The sequence below is a fragment of the Haliotis rubra genome, unplaced genomic scaffold, assembly GCF_003918875.1.
Source record: "Haliotis rubra isolate DU_JTF1 unplaced genomic scaffold, ASM391887v1 Scf150, whole genome shotgun sequence".
Lineage (NCBI taxonomy): Eukaryota > Metazoa > Mollusca > Gastropoda > Lepetellida > Haliotidae > Haliotis > Haliotis rubra.
In genome coordinates this window covers 154,145-179,241 of record NW_025765448.1, presented here as the reverse complement: position 1 = coordinate 179,241, position 25,097 = coordinate 154,145, and the positions used below count along the sequence as shown (strand labels likewise).

At 43.2% G+C, this 25,097-nt stretch overlaps 1 protein-coding gene across 1 annotated transcript; it reads right to left on the bottom strand.

Annotated features, from left to right (window-relative positions):
* Nucleotides 1-24,879, bottom strand: LOC124270221 (sushi, von Willebrand factor type A, EGF and pentraxin domain-containing protein 1-like). Its single transcript, XM_046705260.1, has 23 exons — nt 24,747-24,879; nt 23,444-23,620; nt 19,237-19,404; nt 18,463-18,714; nt 17,635-17,833; nt 16,947-16,990; nt 16,802-16,840; nt 16,103-16,329; nt 15,295-15,604; nt 14,798-14,959; nt 11,888-12,083; nt 11,027-11,119; nt 10,559-10,731; nt 9,458-9,688; nt 8,391-8,561; nt 7,062-7,253; nt 5,968-6,237; nt 5,662-5,850; nt 4,088-4,249; nt 3,782-3,829; nt 3,142-3,222; nt 2,660-2,789; nt 1-1,206 (listed from the first exon to the last, which is right to left on the bottom strand). The coding sequence occupies exons 2-23, from the start codon at nt 23,604-23,606 to the stop codon at nt 912-914; spliced, it is 3,795 nt and encodes a 1,264-aa protein (XP_046561216.1). The 5' UTR covers nt 23,607-23,620; nt 24,747-24,879; the 3' UTR covers nt 1-911.
* Nucleotides 24,880-25,097: the final 218 nt, after the last annotated feature.

Genomic DNA, 25,097 nt, shown 5'->3' with positions numbered 1-25,097 from the left:
TATTTAAGGCGTGACAGATCGAATATAAGACGAAGACGAATAAGTTTAATGGACAGAAACTTCTGTATTGCAGTAGATGCGACGTTTCAGTGTAGATGCTAACACCGTTATCAAGCAAGTGATCACCACTGCAATAAAGAAAGTTGTCTGTCCATAAAACGTGTTCGTCTTTGTCATATCAACTTCTAAAATGTCACTTAAAACACTGAATACACCTGAGTTATTTTGACTCAGGGTTAGTTACACATTTGTTACAGTTATACACATTCGTCACTGGAATTATAGCCCCTTATATAGACAGAGTTGTAAATTCATCAACCGAGATGCATTGAGAAGGCTGTTGAACAGAGTTGCCTCCCTTTGAACTGCCAGGCACCTGTCCCGGTTCGTCGTAATGTTTCAAGGATTGTTAGCTCACAGGTTACACAAGATTATGAAGATTAGCGACATTGCATAAAGCTGGTACCCCTTAATTTAAGATACAATTCAAAGGGCCACTAAACCAATCTCACTCCCAATATCTGATCCGAATAATTCCAACAGATTAGTTATATCATCAACGTTTCAGTCTGGAATGTCAACAGACAAATGCTTTGTGAGCCGTCAACACCGATTGAAGCTGTCAAAACAATAGACATTGTTCGAAAATCAACATACCAAAATTGTTTATCAACTATATCCTCTAAGATATGAAATGTTGTGTACAGTAAAAGAATGTTCCATGCATCTGTTTCATTGAAAATTAGCCGAAGTGAGTGAGTGAATATACTTTGACGCCGCTTTAGCAATATTCCAGCAGTTTCATGGACAGTGGAAATGGGCTTCACACATTGTACCCATGTGGGCCATCTGACCCGGACGCTTTAACCATCAGGCTATCCAACCACCCCAAAAGAGCCGCAGAAATTCTGTTAGAAATATGACCCTGGAAGTTTGGCCTTGGGGCGGGTCTGGTGCGACACGGGGGTCATGTTGGGTGACCACGGGGCAAAACCAGTTGCCCCTATAGGGGTGTAGTATATCCCTTCCTGGTTGCACACCTCGTCTTCTATATCTGTGTACACCGCTGATGAACTGGCCGGGCGATATGGGTCATCGAAATATTCGGGAGGACGTTGGTATGGTCGTACTTTCAGGTGGCCAGTTTGCATGTTCTTTGTCCCGTTTGTGTGGCGTTTGTTGATACTTGTTACCTTGGTGGATTTTCTGGAAAAAAAGTGTTTCATTTTTATGAAATAAATTTTTATGATAACTATGAAAGAAATTCATTCGGGCGTGTATGTCAGTGAGCATGGATTTGAACTGCGGCTGTTATCATTATTAAAGCAATAACTCGGCGGGGAACACCGGAAATGGCTTCACACATTGTAATCTCGTGGGGTATCGAACCCGGGTCTTCGGCATCTCGAACGACGAGTTTAGCAACTCGGCTACCCTACCAGTCCAAAATTCATTCGAAGTCTGTAGCACACTTTCTAAATTCCATATGATAATGGAACGTGTGAGTATGGGCTATAGCGCCTTTCTGTAACATCTGTTGCATTTGCAAATGTCTGGATTGTAGTCAGGATATAGAATAATGTTCCTTTGTACATCTCGGAAGTGATAATCTGTAAGACGTGGTTTCCGGGCTATCAGTTCCGGTATAATGAGATTTCACTGACGTGCAATTATCAGATTAAGAAATTAAAGATGCTTCTCGAGGATATATACTGCCCATAATACTCAGACAAGTTATTCCGTTAATCGACACCTTGTAAATATGATATTAATCAATGCTCTTACCTACAATTCGTTTATCAGGATATTTGTTAATCTAGATATTTCACTGTCCGGAATACCGAGGTTTCCTTCACCCTGAGGTGTATATGGTATATGGTGGGGTATCTTAGTGGTTAAAGGACCCGCTCGTCACGTAGAAGATCCGGGATCGATTCCCCATGGTACAATTCCACATGGGTAAAATATTAGAAGCCTATTTCTGGTGTCCCCCGCCGTGATATTGCTCGAATATTGCTAAAGGCGGTGTAAAACCATACTCACTCCCTCATTGTAAATGACTACTACCAGTCTAATAGTGTTAGCCCACTGAGTAACCATGCCCTTGTTTAAATACCCTACTCAAACACAGTACCATAATCCCGAGCCGACCGGCCATGGTTTATTCCCACCAATACTGAGGGCCAAGAAGTACAGTTTTCAACATCTTTTGGTTTGGTCTTAGACTATATGGACAACATCTGCTATTTCCGGTGAAAATACATCTCTGAGGTCTTCAAGTGGAGGCCTGTTGAAAGACCTCGAGTCGACCTAAACTGTTAAAGACGAGCACAAGACAGGGTAACAACAAGTATCATGTTTTAAGCAGCCGGAAGCGAACAACTGACCCTTCACTCTTCGGGCAGATGCTCATTCCTTGGAGGAATCCGTGAACATCCGGGTAAGAATTGGTCTCTAGCAAACCATGCTTGTCGTAAGAGGCGACTAATGGTATCGGGTGGTCAGTCTTGGTCAGACTTGGTTGACTCATGTCATCGTATGATCACTGGATTGTCTGGTCCAGAATCGTTTATTTACAGACCGCTGCCATGTAGCTGAAATATTGCTGAGTGTGGCGATAACATCAACCAAACCAAATCCTTGGAGGAGGTCCACCTACCCTGAGAGCTTCTTGTAGATAACGACCGAGAAGGCGATGATGATTCCAAGACCACCGAGAGCAGCAGCAGAACCCACTATCATGATGATAGTCGTACCCGAGATCTTCTCCTTACTTGGCGAGGTGGAGCCTGTGGCAACAGCAAACATCATAGTTGATGTTGTCATGATTCCAACACACGTATGTATTTGGTTTTGAAAATGTCAAAAGTACCAAATTATTTTCTGAACTAGTTTTGAGCTTTTTTAGTTGTCCTCTTTAGTCTTTTGTCAGCCATATTCCAGTTATATCATTGCTGCCTGCAAATAACTGAGCCAGACAAACCACTGATTGATATTCTGAGAAACATCTCACGCCATCGACCATTCAAGTTGGTCTCAAAACTTTACTCTTCTCGTAACTTGACACATTTTTCGTGACACATTTGCCAATGTCTGAGAGATAAAGAAAGTTATCTGTAACAACAAATGTTTGCAACTGACCTGGTTGACCAAGATTGGTATCGACATTCCCGGAGGACCTCGTCGGTGTGGCTTCAGCAGAGTTTGGAGTCAGTCCACTTTCTGGAAATATAGAACGTCTTTTCATGAGAACAACCAACAGACTAACACCATTTACTACAAAGGATAAACAGTTGTGTATATCACGTGAACGGACCACTGGAAACCAGTGACAACACCAGCGGCGGAAAACATGTAATTTATATACCTGGTCCGTAATACACGTGTACCTATTTCAGAAACCATCTTGACTATGCCCCTAAATTTGTCAAATTCAAATTCTAAACGACATCGACTCGAGGTCATTTCAAGACTACCATCCATTAGGATTAGTAACATGTGAAATCGCCAACAAGACCTTCTTGAGGATCAAGATTTCAAGGGCCCTTCTGTGATTCGCAATTTTCTAGCAATATCGTGTCAGGGACACAAAAAGACGGACTTCGAACCTAAGTTTTTTGCCTGTCGAGTATATCCTTCACAGACAACCAGCCATACCAAGGCTTCAGTTTCATCGTTCGTTTCCTTCGTTGCTTCCATGAAAACTCAACATGTCTTACACGGGAATAATATTCTAGGTGGAAGTAGTGACAGGACTACTGGAATAGTGTAAAGTAATTACCTTCTTGGTTATTCTTTGTCTCTGTGGGTTGAGGATCTGATTCTGTATCTGAAACATAATGAAACAGCATATAATCTTGGTTTGATACATGAAAACACTAATTTCTATCCCTACGTATCTATGTAACTTGTTTATCTATAAGTATACTTTAGATGTTATCTACCTACGCACCTGTCTGATTAAATGTGGTAAATCCTTTATGACGTTGAAACGTTTTTTTTTATCTCTCTCTTTACCTTTATCTCCCTCTTTCTCTTACTTTCTGTCTACTTCCTGTCCTTCTTTTGATCTTTCTTTCATACTCACCATGACAATCCTCCAGGAGTGTCGCGCCAAGATAGGGCGTGGTCTTCCCTGGGGGACAGGGCTGACAGCTGAGTTGTCCTGTTTGGTCCTGATATGTCCCTTTGCCACAGAAACGGCAGATTTTGCTGCTCTGTTCGTAGTACATACCCGCGGAACAGAATCCTGGGAACATGACAAGGGGCACCATGATTCCTTCACAAGTATCACTTCTGGACATGTGAAGACCTATGTTAAGTCTTTGAAAGACGTTTAGAAAACACAAAAAAAGGGAAGTCGTTATGGATGTCAACTTCTTTATTATTGTCCATTACCCATCAGCGTTTGATCACCCATGGGACTATTTATGCCTGGATTATTTCCTGTCTTCTATTTGTTCAATGACATGACCAATCAGCGCCAATTGACCACTGGCTTCCCTTGTTTAGTGCCCATCATTGTTATCTTGTCTTAGCACAGCTGTTGTTTCGCATGTACTTATTGCTATCTGCTTCCAAGTTATTCATTCACCTAATGTAGGAGTAAGAATATACTCCCAAACGTCGAGGTTGACATCCACAAATTCTCACCTTTGATGAACGATGCGGTATGTGAATAGTTCAGCTGTGGCCTAGTGATCTTACGTTCTCCCTTAGTCTGGGGTTGGAGGGGTAGCCTAGTGGTTAAAGCGTTCGCTCGTCACGCCCAAGACCCGGGTTCGATTCCCAACATGGGTACAATGTGTGAGGCTCAGTTCTTGTGTCCCCCGCCGTGCTGTTGTTGTAATATTGCTAAAAAAATGCGTACAACTATGCTCACTCACTCACTCTCCCTGAATCTGAATGACCGCTGATCTGGTTAAAAGTGTTCGCAATATTTACCTACCCCTGGGAATTCGTCCTTTCTTTCGACATTAAGCTGTAATTTGTGTATAAGCTAATGTTCAAACCGACCCTTAGGGCTTAACCGCTTAACTCTCATGCCCACCCTTCAAATATACCCAACCTTTGCAGATAATAGAGATCATGGAATGAGCGAGTGAGTATGGTTTTACGCCGCTTTAGCAATATTCCAGCAATATCACGGCGAGGGACACCAGAAATGGGCTTCACACATTGTACCCTTGTTTGAAATCGAACCCGAGTCTTCGGCGTGACGAGCGAACGCTTTAACCACTTAGCTACCCCACCGCTTCTGCGGGCATGGAATGACATATTATTTCCCCAAACTGACCAAGGAGACAAGCGTTGCTGATAGGTAGGCACGCTACATGTTTCATGCCCCAGACAACAAGCATCATTTCAACAAAATGCACATTGTTACATAACATTGACAAGGCCTCTTTGACATTGTCCGAATCTATCATCGGATGGGTAATTTGGTCACTGCAGCTACATATATAGACGAGGCTGCTCGTATATTGGGTGAGGAACCCAAGATAACATGTGTTACAATGTAGTGTATGGTGTATACCCAACATCGGACGAATAAATGTTGTAGCTAACAAAAGATACGGAAACGGATATGAAACTAAAAGATATTAAAAAGGGACTATGACAAATGTACCGTAAATCCTGAATGCAGCAATTAGCTCTTACCACAGAAACCACTATCAGCGACAGACCCTACCGGGCACTCGGCCATGGCCATCACGTTGACCACCTGACCTGGAATGTAGACGATGTTGTTGGATGTAGCTTGAAAGATGTCACTTCTGTCCTGAAGCTCGGCTCCTGATGTTTCCAGTATCTCTATAGCACTGATGACACGTTGAAGTCCAACAGACGCTGAAAAAACCAATACAAATAAACACGAATAAACAATGAATATAGAATTATTGATTTTATCATGATACACAAAAACATCGTTGTTAAAACAGTTGTTTTCACGCAGAGACAGCTTACCCGTATTAGTCCTTATGTAGCCAGCAAGGTCAAGATCACCTTCCGGTAGGTCAAAGGTTAAATCCACTCTGGCAGAAGGCTCCGGATTTACAGAAGTGCAATCTGGGACATTTACCGTGGATTTGCAATCAGGGTCGGAACCACAAGGCAGCGAATTGATGTTCTGTTCAAGTTGCTGTTTCAGGCCATTGGCTTCTGATGCGGAAAGGCATCCCTCCCTGGTATAGTTGACGTCAGCAACCAAGGTCAAGGCCGAAGGAGACGTTACGTCTGGAGAGATTTCAAATGCATCAATTTTAGGCACAATTGTTCCTCTGACTGGGGTGAGCATATTCTAGTTTATTGCCAGACCATACCATATAAGATATGTTATGTCCAAGGTTTGACCTCCTTGAGGTCGCTAAATCAAGAGAAAGGCGGCAAGAAGTGAAATGGGCACGACGTCGCCACTAGGTTTGTGGTTGGCTGTAAAACGTGTGTATGTTGATTTACCCTGCAGTAAAATTAAACCTAAATATTTAAATACATGTTAACATGTATTCCAGTTTGAGTGCGAACATGCACAAAAGTAGACAAAAACAGCCCTGTCACCTGAACATACTTGTACACATTATAACCACCCTAAACTCATTGTTGATGCTTTAGACATGAATCCACTGAAGATCCCTGTCACGAGTCATGATGTCAGTCATTGGATTATCTGGTCCAAAGTCGTTTGTTTACATACAGCTGGGATCTTGCTGAGTGCCACATTACACAAACAAACAATCGATGCTCATGATGTCAATCACTAGATGTTCTGGTCCCGACCCGAATATCTACAGCCTACTGTCTGAGAGATGTAATATTGTTGGGTGTATTGCTTTAAAAGACCCCGAACCAATAAACAAAAACATGGAAATATATATTCGTCGAGTTTCCTCATTGTGATTTTTCCAACTGCATCCCCTCAGCTGTACACTGGGGCGGTGGGGTAGCCTTGTGGTTAAAGCATTCGCTCGACACGCTGCAGACCCGGGTTCGATTCCCCACATGGGTGATATTGCTGAAATATTGCTAAAAGCGGGTAAAACCATACACACTCACTCACTCACCTGTACACGACGTGAGGGTGAGACTCGGCGTCCAGACCCCCTCCTTGCAGGTAAAGCGAGTAACCTGCACGGTGGATGTAAAGTAGCCAGGGAGGCAGGCGACGCTACAGTTCATCTCTGTATCAGTACTGTTACAATCTGGACCGGACGGATCGTTGTATTTGCCGAGACGGAGCTGACTTACACTGCAGACTAAACACACAACCTACAGGTTAATTATAAAGAAACCCAGAGGACCATAAAAACACGAGAAGGAGCTTTACATCATTTCGGATTTAAGGATTTAAGTCACCATTTCGGAATCATCGGTTTTGTTTTTATCTCATCCAAATATTGCACTCTTTCAGTGTCCGTTTGTATGTGATTAGAGTGAGTGAGTTTAGTTTTACGCCGCACTCAGCAATATTCCAGCTTTATGGCGGCGGTCTGTAAATAATCGAGTCTGGACCAGACAATCCTGTGATCAACAGCATGGGCATCGATCTGCGCAATTGGGATACGATGACATGTGTCAACCAAGTCAGCGAGCCTGACCATCCCATCCCGTTAGTCGCCTCTCACGACAAGCATGGGTTGCTGAAGATCAATTCTAACCCTGATCTTCACGGGTTCAGAGGATCATGAAAACAAGAGAAGCTGCTTCACAATATGTCACACCAGTCATTCAGTTACGTGTCAAAATGAGTTGCATTTACGTATTTAAGTCACTATTTGTCATCATCTGGTTTTAATTTCAACCAAATGCTTGACATTTTCACCGTGCCCATATGATTTTCTTTGAGACTAGATATATTTAGAATCACCCTATAAATGAATCTGAATGGTTTTCTGAAAAAGAAGTTTGAGTTTTCATAACGTCTGGTGTCACACCTGTTAGACAAATATTGAAATTAAACTTACAATAGTCATATGTATTTATGACAGTGGGTGTGTCATTCTGATATCGTTCGTTCGTGAGTGAATTAGTGACATGATTTTAAGGCCGCCTATTACAATAGAGTAGAACCAGGACGGCCCAGGTTGAGGGGCAACTGGTGGCCTAGGATCTTGTTCAGGACGGAAGTGCGTGCAAAGTCTTCTCAGAGTTATATATATGTTATTGTTCAGAGACATTAAAACCATCATATCACTTCCAGTGAAGCGAAACAATGAAATGAGGTCAACTCAAAACAACCTCAATAAAACGCTAACACGGATTTATTTTAAAGTTGCAATCGGTACATAGGAATTGAATGGTTTTGTCATTCCAAGTTGACTTTGCAAGAGCATAATATTTTTGTTGTTAATGGTCAGAGCTTTGATTTTAAACCCTAATACAGGTGCGGTTACCTTGACAATCTTCTGTGTTACATGTGGCTGATTCCATGTCTGCCCCCACACAGCTGTCTCCATCAACACCCGGTGGCGGGCTGTCACAAGCCCTGGACCGAGTTGTCTCCCCTCCTCCACATGTCTTTGAGCACGTGCTCCACTCGGACCACTCTGAATATCCTCCGTTCACTGAGGAGATAAAGCGATGTCACACGTTATGAAAATGTCACGCCAGTAAAATTGTCACACGTACAGAAAAGTGGACATTTTGTCCTGACGCCAGAAATAAAGGTGCGCTGCGCCTAAGCTGACCCATGTGTGGCCTACACCAACTACAGTGTCGCTATAACAGGGAGATCAGCAATATTATATTTATAATCACAGCAACCAGTGAGTATTCTACAATTGTAGCAGGGACCCACGACCGGCCTGGTCATCGACCCTTCTTAATCAACAGGCATTGGTCAGTTGTCAACAATTCATGACCCGAACATCCCTCCAGCAGTTCATTGACTGTCACCTACCAGTGGGTGACCCTCTCAACATGTCTTGATACCTTTTACACCCACGCCCCACACTGTCACCTACCAATGTGTGACCCACACAACATTCCTTGATACCCTTTACACCCACGCCCCACACTGTCACCTACCAATGTGTGAGACACACATTCATTGATACCTTTACCCATTTTTTACCCCACACTGTCACCTACCAATGTGACCCACACAACATCCTTGATACCCTTTACACCCACACTGTCACCTACCAATGTGTGACCCACACAACATCCCTTGATACCCTTTACCCCCACACTGTCACCTACCAATATGTGACCCACACAACATCCCTTGATACACTTTACATCCACGCCCCACACTGTCACCTACCAATGTGTGACCCACACAACATTCCTTGATACCCTTTACACCCACGCCCCACACTGTCACCTACCAATGTGTGACCCACACAACATTCCTTGATACCCTTTACACCCCACTGTCCCCACACTGTCACCTACCAATGTGTGACCCACACAACATTCCTTGATACCCTTTACACCCACGCCCAACACTGTCACCTACCAATGTGTGACCCACACAACATTCCTTGATACCCGTGGGCACAGATGCAGGAGTAGTTGCTGGTCCCCGTTACACACGTCGCCTCGTTCTCACACAGGTTGTCAGTACAGAAGTCTGGGGGCACGGAACAGTCTTCACCGGTGAAGCCGTTCTGACATACACAGGTGTAGGTGGAGCCGTTTGTGACACACAAGTGGTTGTTGCACGGAGTCGGGTCACATGGGTTAATGGCTGCAATCAGTGAAATACGAAAACACCCGGGTCAGCAAAACGAGTCATCTAATACACATTCTAGGGTTCATTTTTTGATTAAATTCAAGACACGGTTTCCTTGAATGAAGTGTGACTGAATAAGTGAGTTTGGGACGGAGTTGCCGTCTCTGACATGACATAAACTATGAAATGTTGGTATTACTTTAAAATTAAAACCTGTTGGAGTCTGGGTAACGGATACCTTGCGAAAACCCTTAGAAAGTGGTTAATTGCAAGTTTCCGTTTCTGCGGAAACTCAATTTATAGAATGGTAACTCAGTGGATTCTAGGTTGAAAGTAAAGTTTCAGTCCACTTTCTATCAGGTTTCCGCATTGCGGAAACCACGTTACTTTTGCTATGTTAACATATCAGTTTCAGTATAATATTAATGAAACGGTATCTATCTCATGATTGTTTCTGGAGGCACTTTGAAAATCCTCAACAAAATATGAGTCTACTCCTAATTAAGTGTATTTACAATATTCCGATGTTATTTCATCTGGTATTTACATTTATTTGTGTCAATTGACCAGCTTTTAATGTTTTGTAAATAATCAGACAATCCAGTGATTGAGATCATGAGCATCAACACACACAGTTGGACTTCGAGGTCATGCCTCAGTCGAGTCTGTGAAACTGTCCACCCATTCTGGTGAGGCGCCTCTTATAAGCCCGGCTTCTGTGGGACCGGTTCTAACCCTCTTTGCATTAATACAATCTTGTATGTGTTGATATAGATTTGTATTCCCCATGGCCAACCTACGATACATGTTATACATGTATTATATGTAGTGACTGAATGAAGGACACGATAATTATCAGATGGTCTTATCGTATGTACAACCCACTTGTGCATGAACTTGGCGCTAGGACCTCGACCCTGTCTGGTGTTGTGGAACTCATACTTCCTAAGGAAAAGACGACATCGGCGTCATAAGTCTCGTCACACGTGGCCGCCGTTGTTGATATTTCATCTGGTAGAAGTGTCCTTTTAACAGGTACATGCTTCGGATTGTTGCCCCTGAAACACAAACTGTATGGTGAGTGAAGTTTGTTTTACGCCTCAAATTCAGCAATGGTGGCGTGGGACACAAGAACGGAATCGAACCCAGGGGTCTCCTTGCGATGACCCAACTTTTAAACCATAAGGGTATATTGGCATGTACAAATAAAGGGGATTGAGAGCTCTGACACAGCTACACCACTGAATCTAATCTATGAGGCTTATCACATATCGTTAGCTGGTATGGTAGCGCGCATGTCAAGTAAGATTGATCCTGCGACCGTTTCGAATCTGGTACACGGAGAGTGATTACCTTCTGCATCGCCGAGGCTCACTTCCATCGATGACGCCGCCGCTACAACTGGGGAAGTGACGGATCCCATCGCCATCACTGACGCTTCTTTGTCTCCCTTATGAGAGCCTCAACGTACTGTCGGTACCAGTGAAGGTCAAGGCTAAGAATGCCCATACCCCTGTTTCCATGGTGATGCCAGACATGACCTCTGTACTATAAATTGACAAATAGGAGCAACATGCATGGTATTTAGAATGATAAACAAATGACATATTGCCATCCCAAGACGTCTTAATGTGGAGACATGTGCCTTGACACCAGAACATAATCATAGCACAGAATCTGTAAAGTTTATATTGCAACACGTTGGCCCATTTGCTCATCTTTTCCCCTAATTGGAAATAACAAACGACATATTGCCATCCCAAGACGTCTTAATGTGGAGACATGTGCCTTGACACCAGAACGTAATCATAGCACAGAATCTGTAAAGTTTATATTGCAACACGTTGGACCATTTGCTCATCTTTTCCCCTAATTGGAAATAACAATTGCGTAACACTCAATTTGTTCGGCTCGATCAGCATGTATGCATAATTGACAATAAACACATGCTAAAATTGTTGACAAACTTTGTGGACTTCATTTTATTGTACAAATGTCTGTATCAAAACGTCACTTTCACGGAATAAAAGAAGTTGTCATCATTAAAGTTTCTAGTGACACCAACTTCGAAAATGCCACTCAAAGAAATGCTAAAAAATTACCAGATTTAACCAATAAAGGATGTCGGCCAAGAAATAATTGATAATTTCTATAAGTTTTAAATTATAAGTTTCCTTATCGTTAAACATTGCAAGCATAACTTTGAACACTCACCCGTGAAGAGATACAGAAATCACGTTTCCGATGTTCATGTCCAGCTGATCTCCAGCCGAAGCCTCTGTAACCTTGATGGACATCTGGACCTCTGATTTCATCTTCATCCACATGGTCAAAGTGAAGTCATTCGTAGAGTCGGTAAGTTGATTATCTGTGGTCAAACTGCAAGGCCCTTCAAGAGCCATCTCATAAGCTGCAAAGATGGGGGAAAGGTACGCAAAGTAAAGGTCGATTCATATAACTCTACCAGATAAACAACACATTCAAACTGTTATTGAGTTCACCTACGTGAAAACTGTGTTTTCGTATTATGATGATAGAGCAAAACCTATTCCGGATAGTCCGGGTTAGAATTGATCTTCAGTAACCCATGTTTGTCGTAAGAGATGACTAACGGGATCGGGTGGTCAGGCTGTCTGACCTGGTTGACACATGTCATCGTATCCCAATTGCGTAGATCACTGCTAATGGTTCATCACTTGATTGTCTGGTCCAGGCTCGACTAGCTAACATATATTAACACCCGTCTTAAAATAGTCAAAGTATAATTATAAGATATGAACAATACGTTTTATGTATTGCATATGGTTGGATATGATTGGTGAACCATCAAATATGTCTGTTTGTTTTTAAACGTAAGGGCCCCGTTTCACAAAGCTATCGTAGCACTACGACTGTCGTACCTCCTATACTGTAACGTAGAATTACGACAGTCGTAGCGCTGTGATAACTTTGTAAAACGAGGCCCTAGTGTTAATTTTGTTCTCATTCTGTCATAAAATTAGTGTTTGAGTTGTAACCAATACAATATGACAGGATATCCATGTGACCAAGCGACTACCTACACAGACACTGTTGTGAGTAGTGTTTGAGATGTAACCAATACAATATGACATGATATCCATGTGACCAAGCGACTACCTACACAGACACTGTTGTGAGTAGTGTTTGAGTTGTAACCAATACAATATGACAGGATATCCATGTGACCAAGCGACTACCTACACAGACACTGTTGTGAGTAGTGTTTGAGTAGTAACCAATACATTATGACAGGATATCCATGTGACCAAGCGACTACCTACACAGACACTGTTGTGAGTAGTGTTTGAGTAGTAACCAATACATTATGACAGGATATCCATGTGACCAAGCGACTACCTACACAGACACTGTTGTGAGTAGTGTTTGAGTAGTAACCAATACATTATGACAGGATAACCATGTGACCAAGCGACTACCTACACAGACACTGTTGTGAGTCGGTAGCCCCAGTCGTCTGGGTCGTCGTTCCCGGTGGGCACGTGAAGCACTCAGTTCCGTCCCCTGCAGGATGATACTCCCCTATCCGACAGGGGGCGCAGGGCTCCACGCCGTAAAGCGAAACATGTCCAGGTGTGCAGTAGGCTGGAAGTAACCGATAAGCGCCATGTGACATCTCTAACACCTGATATGGTAGTTATTCAAGTTTTGGTAGTGATGCATTAACACGCTTATCACAAAGGCTGAATATAGTCGATGATTTATCATTGAAAAGACGGGGATATTCAATACAACAGCCTCACAACTATTGCTATTTCATATCTTTAATGAGATAAATAGTGCAACGGAAACATCTGATTGAGATTTGAACGTCAGGGGGCCATAGATTTTGGTTGGCCAAAGCCGACTACTGCCCATCACAACATTCACCATGAAAATTCAAACGCACTGTCTAAAACCGCGGTCACATCTTACGGTCACGAACGTTGTTCTACTGGACTGTAGTGATTAACGGTGTAAACCGTAGTTTGATCGTAGTGCCATGTTACCACGGTGTACTACGGTCAAAACGATCGTAGTGCCATGTTACCACGGTGTACTACGGTCAACACGATCGTAGTGCCATGTTACCACGGTGTACTACGGTCAACATCTCGGTGCAGTAGTGTCAGTTACGTCTACTAGGGAGAACTATGGTCAACTACGTTCACACTACGGTAACAATAGGGTGTTGGCATTCAAGCTAACCGTAGAGCTATTTTGAACATGTTGAAAATTGTTTCGTCTAACCACGGCAAAATCATGGATTTGCTGAAGTTCAAAGTACGGCCATAACTACGGTGATCTACGTTGGACTACACTTGAATACGTCTAACTGCTTTTAACTAAGGTCAAATACGGTCTACTACGTTCATCCACGGTCAACTGCGTGCGTGTCCGTAAGATGTGACCGCCGTATACGAATATCCCTGACGACGGGTGACAAGTGTGGATTAAGCGCTAGTCATTGTAGGGGGGTAATGCTCTGTGAGCTCTTGCGTTGTTATGCCCAAACACGTAACGACGTCCATGTCGCCGCGTAAATTGCTCCACGTCTGCCTGCAGGACGTTGTCACGGTAGTACTACCCAGGGTCACGTCCGAGAATAACCTGTAAATATGTTCCGCCAGTCCCAGTGATCCCACCCTGCACCATGACTGGGCCGTCCCAATACGTTCTGGACGTTCTATAAATGCTTGCACGGAATTGGCGTGTTTTCTAATTCCCTATGCAATAATGCAACTTGATTCGCTAATAATATCGCTCCAAAATGGAATATCCCTTACTTTTCATGTAGTACATTTCTGTGATGACGGAAAGGGTTTTGTCACTTACTTTGAGCAGGATATCCCAACTCTTTTTGCGAAAACCTGGTGTCACCTGTGGTTATCAGTTTACCACTCATTTATATATTTCACCCAACGGAGTCTGTGTCACCTAATAATAAGACTGACCTTTCGTGTAAGGCTAGAACGTATTGTCAGGTTCGGTTGTTGTTGATAATATCAGTTCGGGGTCCTCACATAATTTACAGGTCATCACATTAAAGATGGAGCTTTACTGAGTGGTTCTCGATCAGAAAATACAAAAATGACAAGTACTTACCGAGACAGTCATTCCGTGACCGTGACCCTTCCTTGAGAGTCGTTGAACCTTGAGGACAAGACTTGCATGAGAAGCTGTGGTCTTCATCCTGATAGAATCCCACTGGGCACGTGCTGCAGTCATCTAACGTAGCATTGTACATCGTTCCGGTTGGACACACGGCTGAAAAGACCGAATAACACTAACGTGTGACACTTAACGTTGGATGAACGCGTAACGCTTTGAGCAGAGGATGCTTGTCGTAAGATGCGACTAACGGGATCGGGAGGACAGGCTCACTGATTTAGTTGACGCTTGTCATCGTATCCCAATTGCGCAGATGGACATTTATGCTGTTGATCATTGGATTGTCTGGTCCAGGCTCGACTATTTACAGACCGCCGACATATTGCGCTGATATTTGCTGAGTGTGGCGTTAAACAACAAACAAACAAGGAAAACGTCTTATGATTACGCTCGTATAGAAAGTTTTTTTAAGTATATTTTATTTCTCTCACCACAAGAGGCAGTCTGTGCATTGCCCCACATCCCCTCCCCACACACCAGGTCTATTCCACCCGGATAGTACGATTCGTCGACGCGGGTCTCATATCCGGGCACTGGGTGTTGGAAGTCACCGTTGTTTGCCATCTCGGTAATAGAGGCAGATAACGAGTTTAGAATAGCCAGGTGATGATCTATGCAATCATTGTTCGACATTTCTTCACAGTCGAATGGTATGATGATGTCCCATTTGACAATAACGGCGGTTACTGTTGATCGGCGCTTCCTGCTCTGCGTGGTCAGGTTGTACGTTTCTGGGTCTGTCTAAATAGAAATGATAGCTCGTGCAAAGGTCGTTCATTATGGTTTCCACTGACGCGATATTATGAATGCGTTTAGTTTTATGCCGCTTTTAGGAATGTTCCAGCAATATCACGGCAGGGGACACCAGAAAATGACTTCACAAATTGTTCCTATGTGGGGAATCGAATGCTGATGTTCGGCGTGACGAGAGAACGCTTTATATGCTAGGCTACCACACAGCAACATGATATTATAAATAGAATATAGCTTGACCCTTCGAAGTAACAGCGGTGGAGTAGCCTTGTGGTTAAAGTGTTTGCCCGTCACGCCGAAGACCCGGGTTCGATTTCCCACATGGGTACAATGTGTGAAAGCCCATTTCTGGTGTTCCAAGCCCTGCTATTGCTGGAATATTGCTTATGCGACTCACTCACTCACATACTCTCACAACAAGCTGACACACCGAGCTACAGCTGGAATACCGTTGAAAGGGACGTTAAACCCAGCTCCATAACTTACTCCATACTTGTTGTCTGTGTCGCGTTTCTTCCTTCCAAGCTCCCCGCAAGTGACTTCAACGTTATCCACCGAACACTGTGCCTTTAAACACACATCGCTAAAGGTTGAATTCTGCATGGTGTTGAGATGGTTTTCCTTGATCTGTAGCAGCGTCTCCTCATCCTCGCACTCCCCCGTGTAGTACAACATCTCCGACAGCTGTTTTGCCGAACCAGGACGATGACGGACTGTAAAACCATATTGAGTCCAAATGTTGACAGACATACAGTTCCATCAAATAGTACTGTGGTGGGACGAAATACACAATCTATCGTATACCGATAAACAGAATCGTATACATTCTGTAACACCCGAGGTGGTGTAGAAAGTCATCCATGATTATACCACTATTAATACTGCAACTCGATAAAGTAAACTGATTCCTGGCTTTGACTGGCAAAGAGAGCAAATAAATATAGAGAGTGAGATTGGTTCAACCTATGAAAATCCAGGTTTGAATTGGTCTTCAGTAAATCATGCTTAGAGGCGACTAACGGGATCGGGTGCTCAGGCTAGCTGACTTGGTTGACTTATGTCATCGTATCCCAAATGTGTTGATCACTGGACTGTCTGGTCCAGGCTCAATTATTTACAGACCGCCGATATATAACTCTGGAATATTGCTTACAAACAAACAAACAAACAAACAAACAAACTCACCGGTACAGTCGGGGAAGTCTTCAGATGGCTTCCACAGCCCTGTTGTGTAGGCACAAGCGTACAAAGGCTCCACATTGTATGGTACGTCATATTTGTCGTTACACTGCATACTGCAGAAGGAACTGGCCAAGTTAGCGTCGCAAGCAAGAGCACCGTTCTGTGGCGGTTCGAGGTCGGGGCAGGGCCTTTCTGAAATAGCATTACTAATTATGAGAATATTTTCATCTTTTCCCATGCTCCAAAAGCAGTGTTTTTTTCAAACTTGTTTCCCCTTTTTCCAGAAGCCAAATATGTTTGACCGAATTAATTATAAGCTGCCATTCTAATGCAGCTAAAACGAAAACATAAAATGATAAAAATATTGATTCCAGCGGTATTAGTTTGTTGATCATGCCGAAGTAAGTGTGCACGCTAAAGGTGATAAAACACGTTAGCGTTCAAATGATCATGTCGTAGGTGTCCTGAACATCTGAAAATACAAACAGCACAGTGATCAGTAGAGTGATGACACCTGTCTGAACGACTATGATCGTGGCCCGAACGGTGATACCAGATGTATTTGACACGTGGCGCAAACCTACTGCACGATATTTGATGAGTCATGTACAATATCACCAGATATCTGGTCCTCTTCTTTTGAACAATTGTGAGGACGGGTCCGACTCTGTACATTCGAATGATATTATGTTCCATCACCATTCAGCACACTGACAATGATTTACTCAACAGTTTTTCTGTCGCTTCAGTTAGGCAAACATTGTTGAAAATGGCGACAGACTTCATACACAGATACAGGCCATGGCGAGAAAGTCACAAGGTAGTTAAAGGCTTACCTTCGCAGAAGGGCTGGGGTGCCATTGTATTCCCAGTAGGTGCCAGGTGGTGATGTGCTCTTCTTCGCGCATGCCATCAAGTTGGATCCATTCAGTAAGGCTCCCGTACACCCAAGAGCACACTCGGATCCATACATGTAGTCATTGGTACACTGAAACCACATCTTGGCTGTGACGGATGGAGGACTGCAGGTCAGGGCTGAAATATAACGAACCTTAAAACCTCATTTAGGATGGAGGATTAATCCTTGAAAAATGTGTTAATTGCTCAAATCCTTAATATATATAGTTCGAACTATATTGCAATACAATAGTCGGAGGTATTAGACGATGTGTTAACTAGGTGCAGAAACCGATGCACGTTGTTCACGTATGTCAGAATCAGAGGTATGGTACTGACAAACCAAACATCATAGCGTTGAAGACGTCGAACTCACAAATCTAGAAGTTTATTGAGGCTCTATGAAGGTAAAACCATTGCCTTTAATGCACTTGTCTTGAAGACGAGTGTGATGAACGATGAAATCTCTGGATTCAGTTCTACAGAAGACGTGACCAACTGACGTTGAGTGAGACTGAGATCGGTTTGCTCGCTTTACCCTAATTCTATACACTTTGAACACTGTATCTGAGCCCCCCCCCAGGTCATATTATGTTATATTAGGTTTATTGTCCATATGGCGCCTTTCCAGGTCGACCAGCCTCGGTTTGAAGACTCACTTATGAGACAGAAGCATTGAATCTTCTGTTCGTGGAGCACATGCATTATCAGAATTAGTGGAGTGAACTTAACTCTGTGAAAACGGGCAACGAGAACATCTCACTCACTTTGGACCACAATGTTAAATGTACACATAGCCTCGTTGCCAAACGGATCAGTAGCCTTGTACTTGACGACTGACGACCCTGACGGAAACATCGACCTTTGCGGCAACCCCTCGACTTGTGTTACGGAAGCGTTCCCGGAGTTGTCCGTCGCTGTGATGTCGCCCCACACTCCTGCTGTCAGAGTTGAGCCCTGGTCCGCAAACAACATGAGACTCTCGGTGGGACAGTTGTCGAAGACTGGCGCTGCAGTATCTGATGGACAGAAACTTTGTGTCATCTGACATGGATGTTTTTACCATCTGGCAGGGCAGGGCAGGGCAGGGCAGGGCAGGGCAGGGCAGGGCAGGGCAGGGCAGGGCAGGGCAGGGCAGGGCAGGGCAGGGCAGGGCAGGGCAGGGGCAGGGCAGGGCAGGGCAGGGCAGGGCAAGAAACTAGGAAGGTACACTAATATCTTCTTGTCTGTTTTACAAACCCAGAAACATATATACCCAGAACAGCCTATGCAAGTCTAGAATGGGTGTCAAGCCTGAAAATCCCTTTTATCGGTAAAATATGTTCATTTCGTGGACTAGATCTTAATGTAATAGTCTTCCTTCCTTATGGACAATAACTTTGTGGTTTAAGCGAGCACTCTCGTAAGTTCGTCTCGGACTTTGCAACACTGTGAACTCTGTCGTGTTACTGCAGATGGGCAATAATAAATTCTACTGGCAATAATAAATTCTACTTATAGGTAATTAAACCAACAATGTGCATGTAATTCTGACCCCTCACCTATACACTGTGGCACGGGATGGAACCACTGCCCGGTCTTCAAGCATATAGTGATGCTGGGGTTGGTGACGCTGAAGCCGACACTGGTGTCGCAGGACAGGGAGCAGATACTGCCGTAGTTGTAGTTGTCAGTGCAGGTGAAGTTGCTAAGGTCGGGGCACGTTTTGGCTTTGAAAGGAAAACTATGATGGTGAGGGAAAGTGAAATGGGGTTGAAGATTACATCGCTTGTCTCGTGACCTTTCGTGCTGTTTGAACTTGTCTAATGACGGTTTGATTGGACAAGCAGACATCAAGCAATACAACGTGCATCCAGTTATTTCACCGCATAATAAGCTTTTGTTTTGAAAACAGTGTAAGCCCGACCGCATGGTGCGCGGGCATCATTACACCTATACCAAAGGACGGAAGTGACCCTCTGGAGCCGCTTGGTTACAGAGGTATTACGCTCATATCTGTACCCTGCAAGGTGTACGCCGATATCCTGAATGTCCGAATTCAAGCATGGTTAGAAAGGAATAGGCTGCTAGCAGAGGAACAGAACGGCTTTCCCTCCGACCGGAACTGTGAAGATCACACATACTCTCTGTATAGTCTAATCAACAACAGCAAAACGAAGAAAAAATCAACTTTATGCTTTGTGGATATCCGTAAGGCGTTTGACACGGTAGATAGGAAATATCTTTGGTAGAAACTGATGCGGACGGGGATGTCAGGGAGAATTATCGACGCAGTGCAATCTTTGTATGACGACGTCAGTTGCTCATTACGTATCAATGACTATATCACTGGCAGTTTTAAAGTTGACATTGGCGTAAAACAAGGTTGTAAACTCTCCCCTCTCTTTTTTCCATTTCCGCCAACGACATAGCGGAAGAGATAAAAAAGCTAGATTGCGGAGTCGATGTCACTGATGTGACATCGCCCTCATCGCCCCGGACGAAGAATCTCTCCAGAAAATGTTAAATGTTCTGCAGGAATGGTGTAGCAGTTGGAAACTTGACATAAATATTGGAAAGACTAAAGTGATTCACTTTCGTATGCCATCAAGGGAGAGGAGAGAATTCAAGTTTACTTGCGGAGATAGGTCTGTTAAGTATACCAACTGCTATCGATATCTTGGTATATGGTTAAATGAACACTTGGATATGACTGATAGCACTTTCTTCCCTGTATACCAAGTTTAACAGAGCTGGAGGTATGTCCTTTGATGTATATACAAAGTTATACATGCTTTGTAGAGCCAGTGCTATTTTATGGAGCCGGAATCTGGGGAATCAACACGTACAGAGAGGTGAAGACAGTACAGAACAGAGCCTGCAAATACTTCCTGAGAACTGGACAAAACTCCAACCTAGCTCCAACATAGTGACAGTGACACAGCGCATGGAGGTTTGCAGACTCCTAACAAGACTGAACAAGATGAAAAGCGATAGAATCGTCCGTATAATACATGAGTGGGGAAAAACAAAGCCAACATCTTGGAAAAAAAGATTGTTGTTGGAAAACCATGGTGCTACAGATATAATCGACACAGATATGCCAAGTAAGACAAAAATGGATGCATTTAAAGACTCTTTTACTCAATGCGATATCAACGACTGGACACGTGAATTATGAAACGACCACAACAAACCTAACGGGAACAAGGTCCGAACCTATAGAACATTCAAGACTGAACCTAAAACAAGTTGTTACGTTCGGACAGTCAAATGTCGGGATCAACAACGTATCCTATCTAAGTTCAGATGTGGTAACCTCCACTTAGCAATTGAGACAGGAAGATACCCTAAGTCTCCTACCGCACTGAACGACAGAATATGCCAGTTCTGTACAGGAATAGGACAAGCTGCTGTAGAAGATGAAACACACTTTCTTATTGATTGTTACGTTTACTCGGATTTGAAATATAAGTTAGTTTTAGCAGCTGAACAAAACATTCCAGGTTTTATCTATATGGATAGTGCTTCTATACTTAGTTACATTCTTAACCATAACCATTTACGTTACCCTTCTAATGTTTAAAGAAGGAACATGTGATTTAATCCTTTCTTTCGTTTTATAACATGCATTTTATGCTCTATACCATATATATATATTTTTTATGGTACTACTATGTTTTAAAACAGTTCTATGTCTCATAAGCCAATTTGGCTGGACATTTAAACTTATATTGCGCTCTTATAGTGTAACAAAATGCTGAGTTGTATGCGTGACACATTAATAAACTATTTATCTCTCATCAACAGCGTATACGAGCTCCGAGTCTACCAGTCCTCGTCGTATCCACCACAGCTGAATGTCAGACAGGTAACAACAATGACCATGCTTTATTCTGGTAAGAATCTTGTTTATTGTTTTGTAAAGTATTTAAGATCTGCATCACTTCGGGACTGCCTCCCCGACACCCTTGTGATAAGTGAAATATTCTTCAAATCGGCGTTAAATCAAACTTCGTTCTAGTTTTAGTTTTTAGTTGCACTTCTACACTCTCTCAAAAAAGAAACGCAACCCCTATCTAAATATCTGACATCATTTCTAGAATAAAGATGGTGAATGTAAATTAGAATTTTCTTCAAAATACTGTTAATACGTTCCCATCTGATCAGTATAAGCTCCCAAACGGAACCATTTTCACACATGATGACCTTTGTATCCGTGTTATTTGAGAAAGTGCGAAATTGTCATGTACAAAATGCTAAAAGCCTGTTGCACGTGCAAATCGTTGAAAACACAGTTCATGTAGAGGGTTTTAAAAGCACGCGTAGTTTGTAATTTTTCTCTCATAATTTGCTCTGCAAAACAAGTTCGAAAATGCCCCGTTTGAGTACAGCAAATCGAAATATTGCCATTGGTCGCATTGAGGCCGGGGAAGCTTTGGAACAGTTGCCCGTCATCTAAACGTACACAAAACAACAATCTCACGACTTTGGAATCGTTACAATACAGTTCCATGCAATTGAAGATCGTCCCAGGAGCGGTAGACCTAGGATCACCACACCGGCTCAGGATCGCTTTATTCGACTCAGCCACCTACGTAATCGACATGCCACACCCACCATCACTGCAACACAGGTGCCAGGTTTGAGGAGAGTATCGGCCCAAACCATCAGGAACCGTTTACATGAGGCAAATTTACGTGCAAGAAGACCAGTTGTTGGGCCCGTCTTGAAACGCCAACATCGACGCCAACGTCTCAGGTGGTGTACTAACGTAAGGAGATGGACCCTAAGAAACTGGAGAAGAGTCTGGTTTAGTGACGAGTCTCGTTTTCTTCTTCAACGACGTGACGGTAGACAACGTGTCTATAGACGAGCAAATGAACGTTTTGCACCGAACTGCGATCGACAGGTCGACAGATTTGGAGGAGGAAGCATCATGGTATGGGGAGCCATGTCTTACAACCAACGGTCAGACTTGGTCATCATTCGTGGCAATTTGACGGCACAACGGTACATTGATGACGTCTTTACAGCCACATCTTCTGCCGATAATCGACCAACAGAGGGAGTTGTTTCAACATGACAATGCCCGCCCTCATACAGCTCGTGCAACAGTGGCATTCCTACAGAATTCAAACGTCAACGTGATGCCGTGGCCCTCCAGATCGCCAGACATCAATCCTATCGAACATCTGTGGGACCAGCTGTATCGTCGTGTTCGTGCACGTACACCACAACCGCACGTTGGTTGAACTGGCCGAAGCACTCCAGGAAGAGTGGAGAGCAATCCCCAGGAAAACATCCGCCGTCTGATTCGTTCTGTTCCGAGGAGGTGCACTGCTGTGATTAGAGCTCGTGGCTCTACAACGAGATACTGAAGACAACGCCCCCTAGCGTAAATTGAGAGTTCGATACTGACCTGCATTAACTGTTACCTTATACCGTGCTGACCTAAGGTTCACCATGTCAAATTTCATGGCATTATCTTTAAAAATACAAATGTAATAACCAGTTAAAATTGATATAAACATTACCAAAAAAAACAAGGGTTGCGTTTCTTTTTTGAGAGAGTGGGTATTTATACTTTTAATTGTGAGTTCTAATTTTACAGGTTTAGTTTCGTACACTATCAGATCCGGTCGTGTCAATGCGATATAATTCTGTTTGAGATAACCGTTACTGAAGGCATACAAAATATGACGCAATCAATAATCATTCGCTGACTATCATTACTTGGAACAAACGACTGCTGAGAATGGCACTTACGTTTACACGTGGGCAGGTCACTGCTCCAGGAACCGTCTTGCTGACATGTGACCTCTGCAGCGCCCACAAGGTCATACCCGTCGTCACAGATCAGCTGGCACTTCTTCCCGTGGATGAGCTCTCCGCTATCACACACGCGTGACGCGTGACGAACCCAGTGCATGAAACACGTGGGAACTGATATTTAAAGATATGAAATAATCATAATTACATCCAATAGCAATGTCTTTCATAACAATATATGAATTCATCAAGAAATACAATGAAGTTCGTTCTTTGGTATTCATTAACAAGGAAGTTTTAGTCACGTAAGTATTGATATTGTTTGCCTTATGTATGTGAGTCATCAAGACAGTTTGCGTGCAAAGACCCTTTCAGGCTACACCACATGCATATACTTGTGAGGTTCAGTGATTGTATAATCAAATCTAGCCTTGTAAGTATATATGCTCAACAGAAAATGTACACTACAATGAAATGATGTCCCCCGAAGTTTGATTGTTTTCTTTTTAACGACTATACTCCGTGTGAGTTCACAGCAAGAAGACTTCATATTTTTAAACCGCTTATTAGTCTTGATTATATGTTGTGTACAGATTAGCTCGGGAATATTGTTAGACGATGACCGAAGTTTTGATACCAATACCGAATACATCCAAAAAGGCAAAAGGAACGGTGAAGCGATTTAGGTGACAGATGTGCCTAAAAAGTCTAAATTATAGAATTTGTAAACATAAAATTTATGTTATATCTGGGATTACACTGTTTCAGTAAAGCACAGATTCTAGGTTAAAATTGGCACGGCTACCGTTTTCCCTTTTTCAGTGTTCGTAGGCCCCTAAACGATCTGGGCACTTATTCTCGAAACGTTCGTAGAGAGAGAGAGGGAGGCAGTACGAAACGATCCCTCGTAGCCCTTCACAGAATTCTTAACTTTGATCGTAGCCAATGTGTTCAGAATGGGCTTAAGAAGTTCTTAGGGCTACGAACATTTCGAGAATAGCTAGCCTGTTTCTCAGATCGGTGTTTGGTAGGTACATGTACAGGCCTACCATACAAACGGCGAACAAATCATCAAAACTGAACTGATATACGCCAAAACAGACCACATATCACCAAAATAGGAAAATAAACTTCCAAAATTGCAACGATATCCTCTTAAACCGAAACGAACGCCTCCGTAATTGCTAACTAATCGTTTGAAATGGAAACCAAACTCGTGTATCTGCTACAAGAGCGGCCGAGAACGGTCGCCGATGTATGGATTGCTCTTGCAGGGTGCTGATAAGTGTGTAAATCTTACCTCTCACTTCAAACGCGAAATTGCAGTAGTCGGAAAAACCTTTGCTGTCTGTCGCTTTGTAGGAAATTGTGTGATATCCTCGCTGAAATTCACTGCCTGGTTCAAGCCCCTGTGTCTGTGTTGGGCTACAAGGTTACAACTCATTAACCATCTGCCTTTATACCATTGCCGTTTATCCCTTATGTACACCTTATCCTAATGAAATAGTTTGGATTCGAGAGTGAGATCACGGCTATGAACAGTAACACGGCTATAGTGGTAATCTACACAGAGCCATGATGGTGTTATAATGGTAATCTATGCAGGATGATCAGGGTGTTATAAAGGTAATCTATACAGAGCCATGATGGT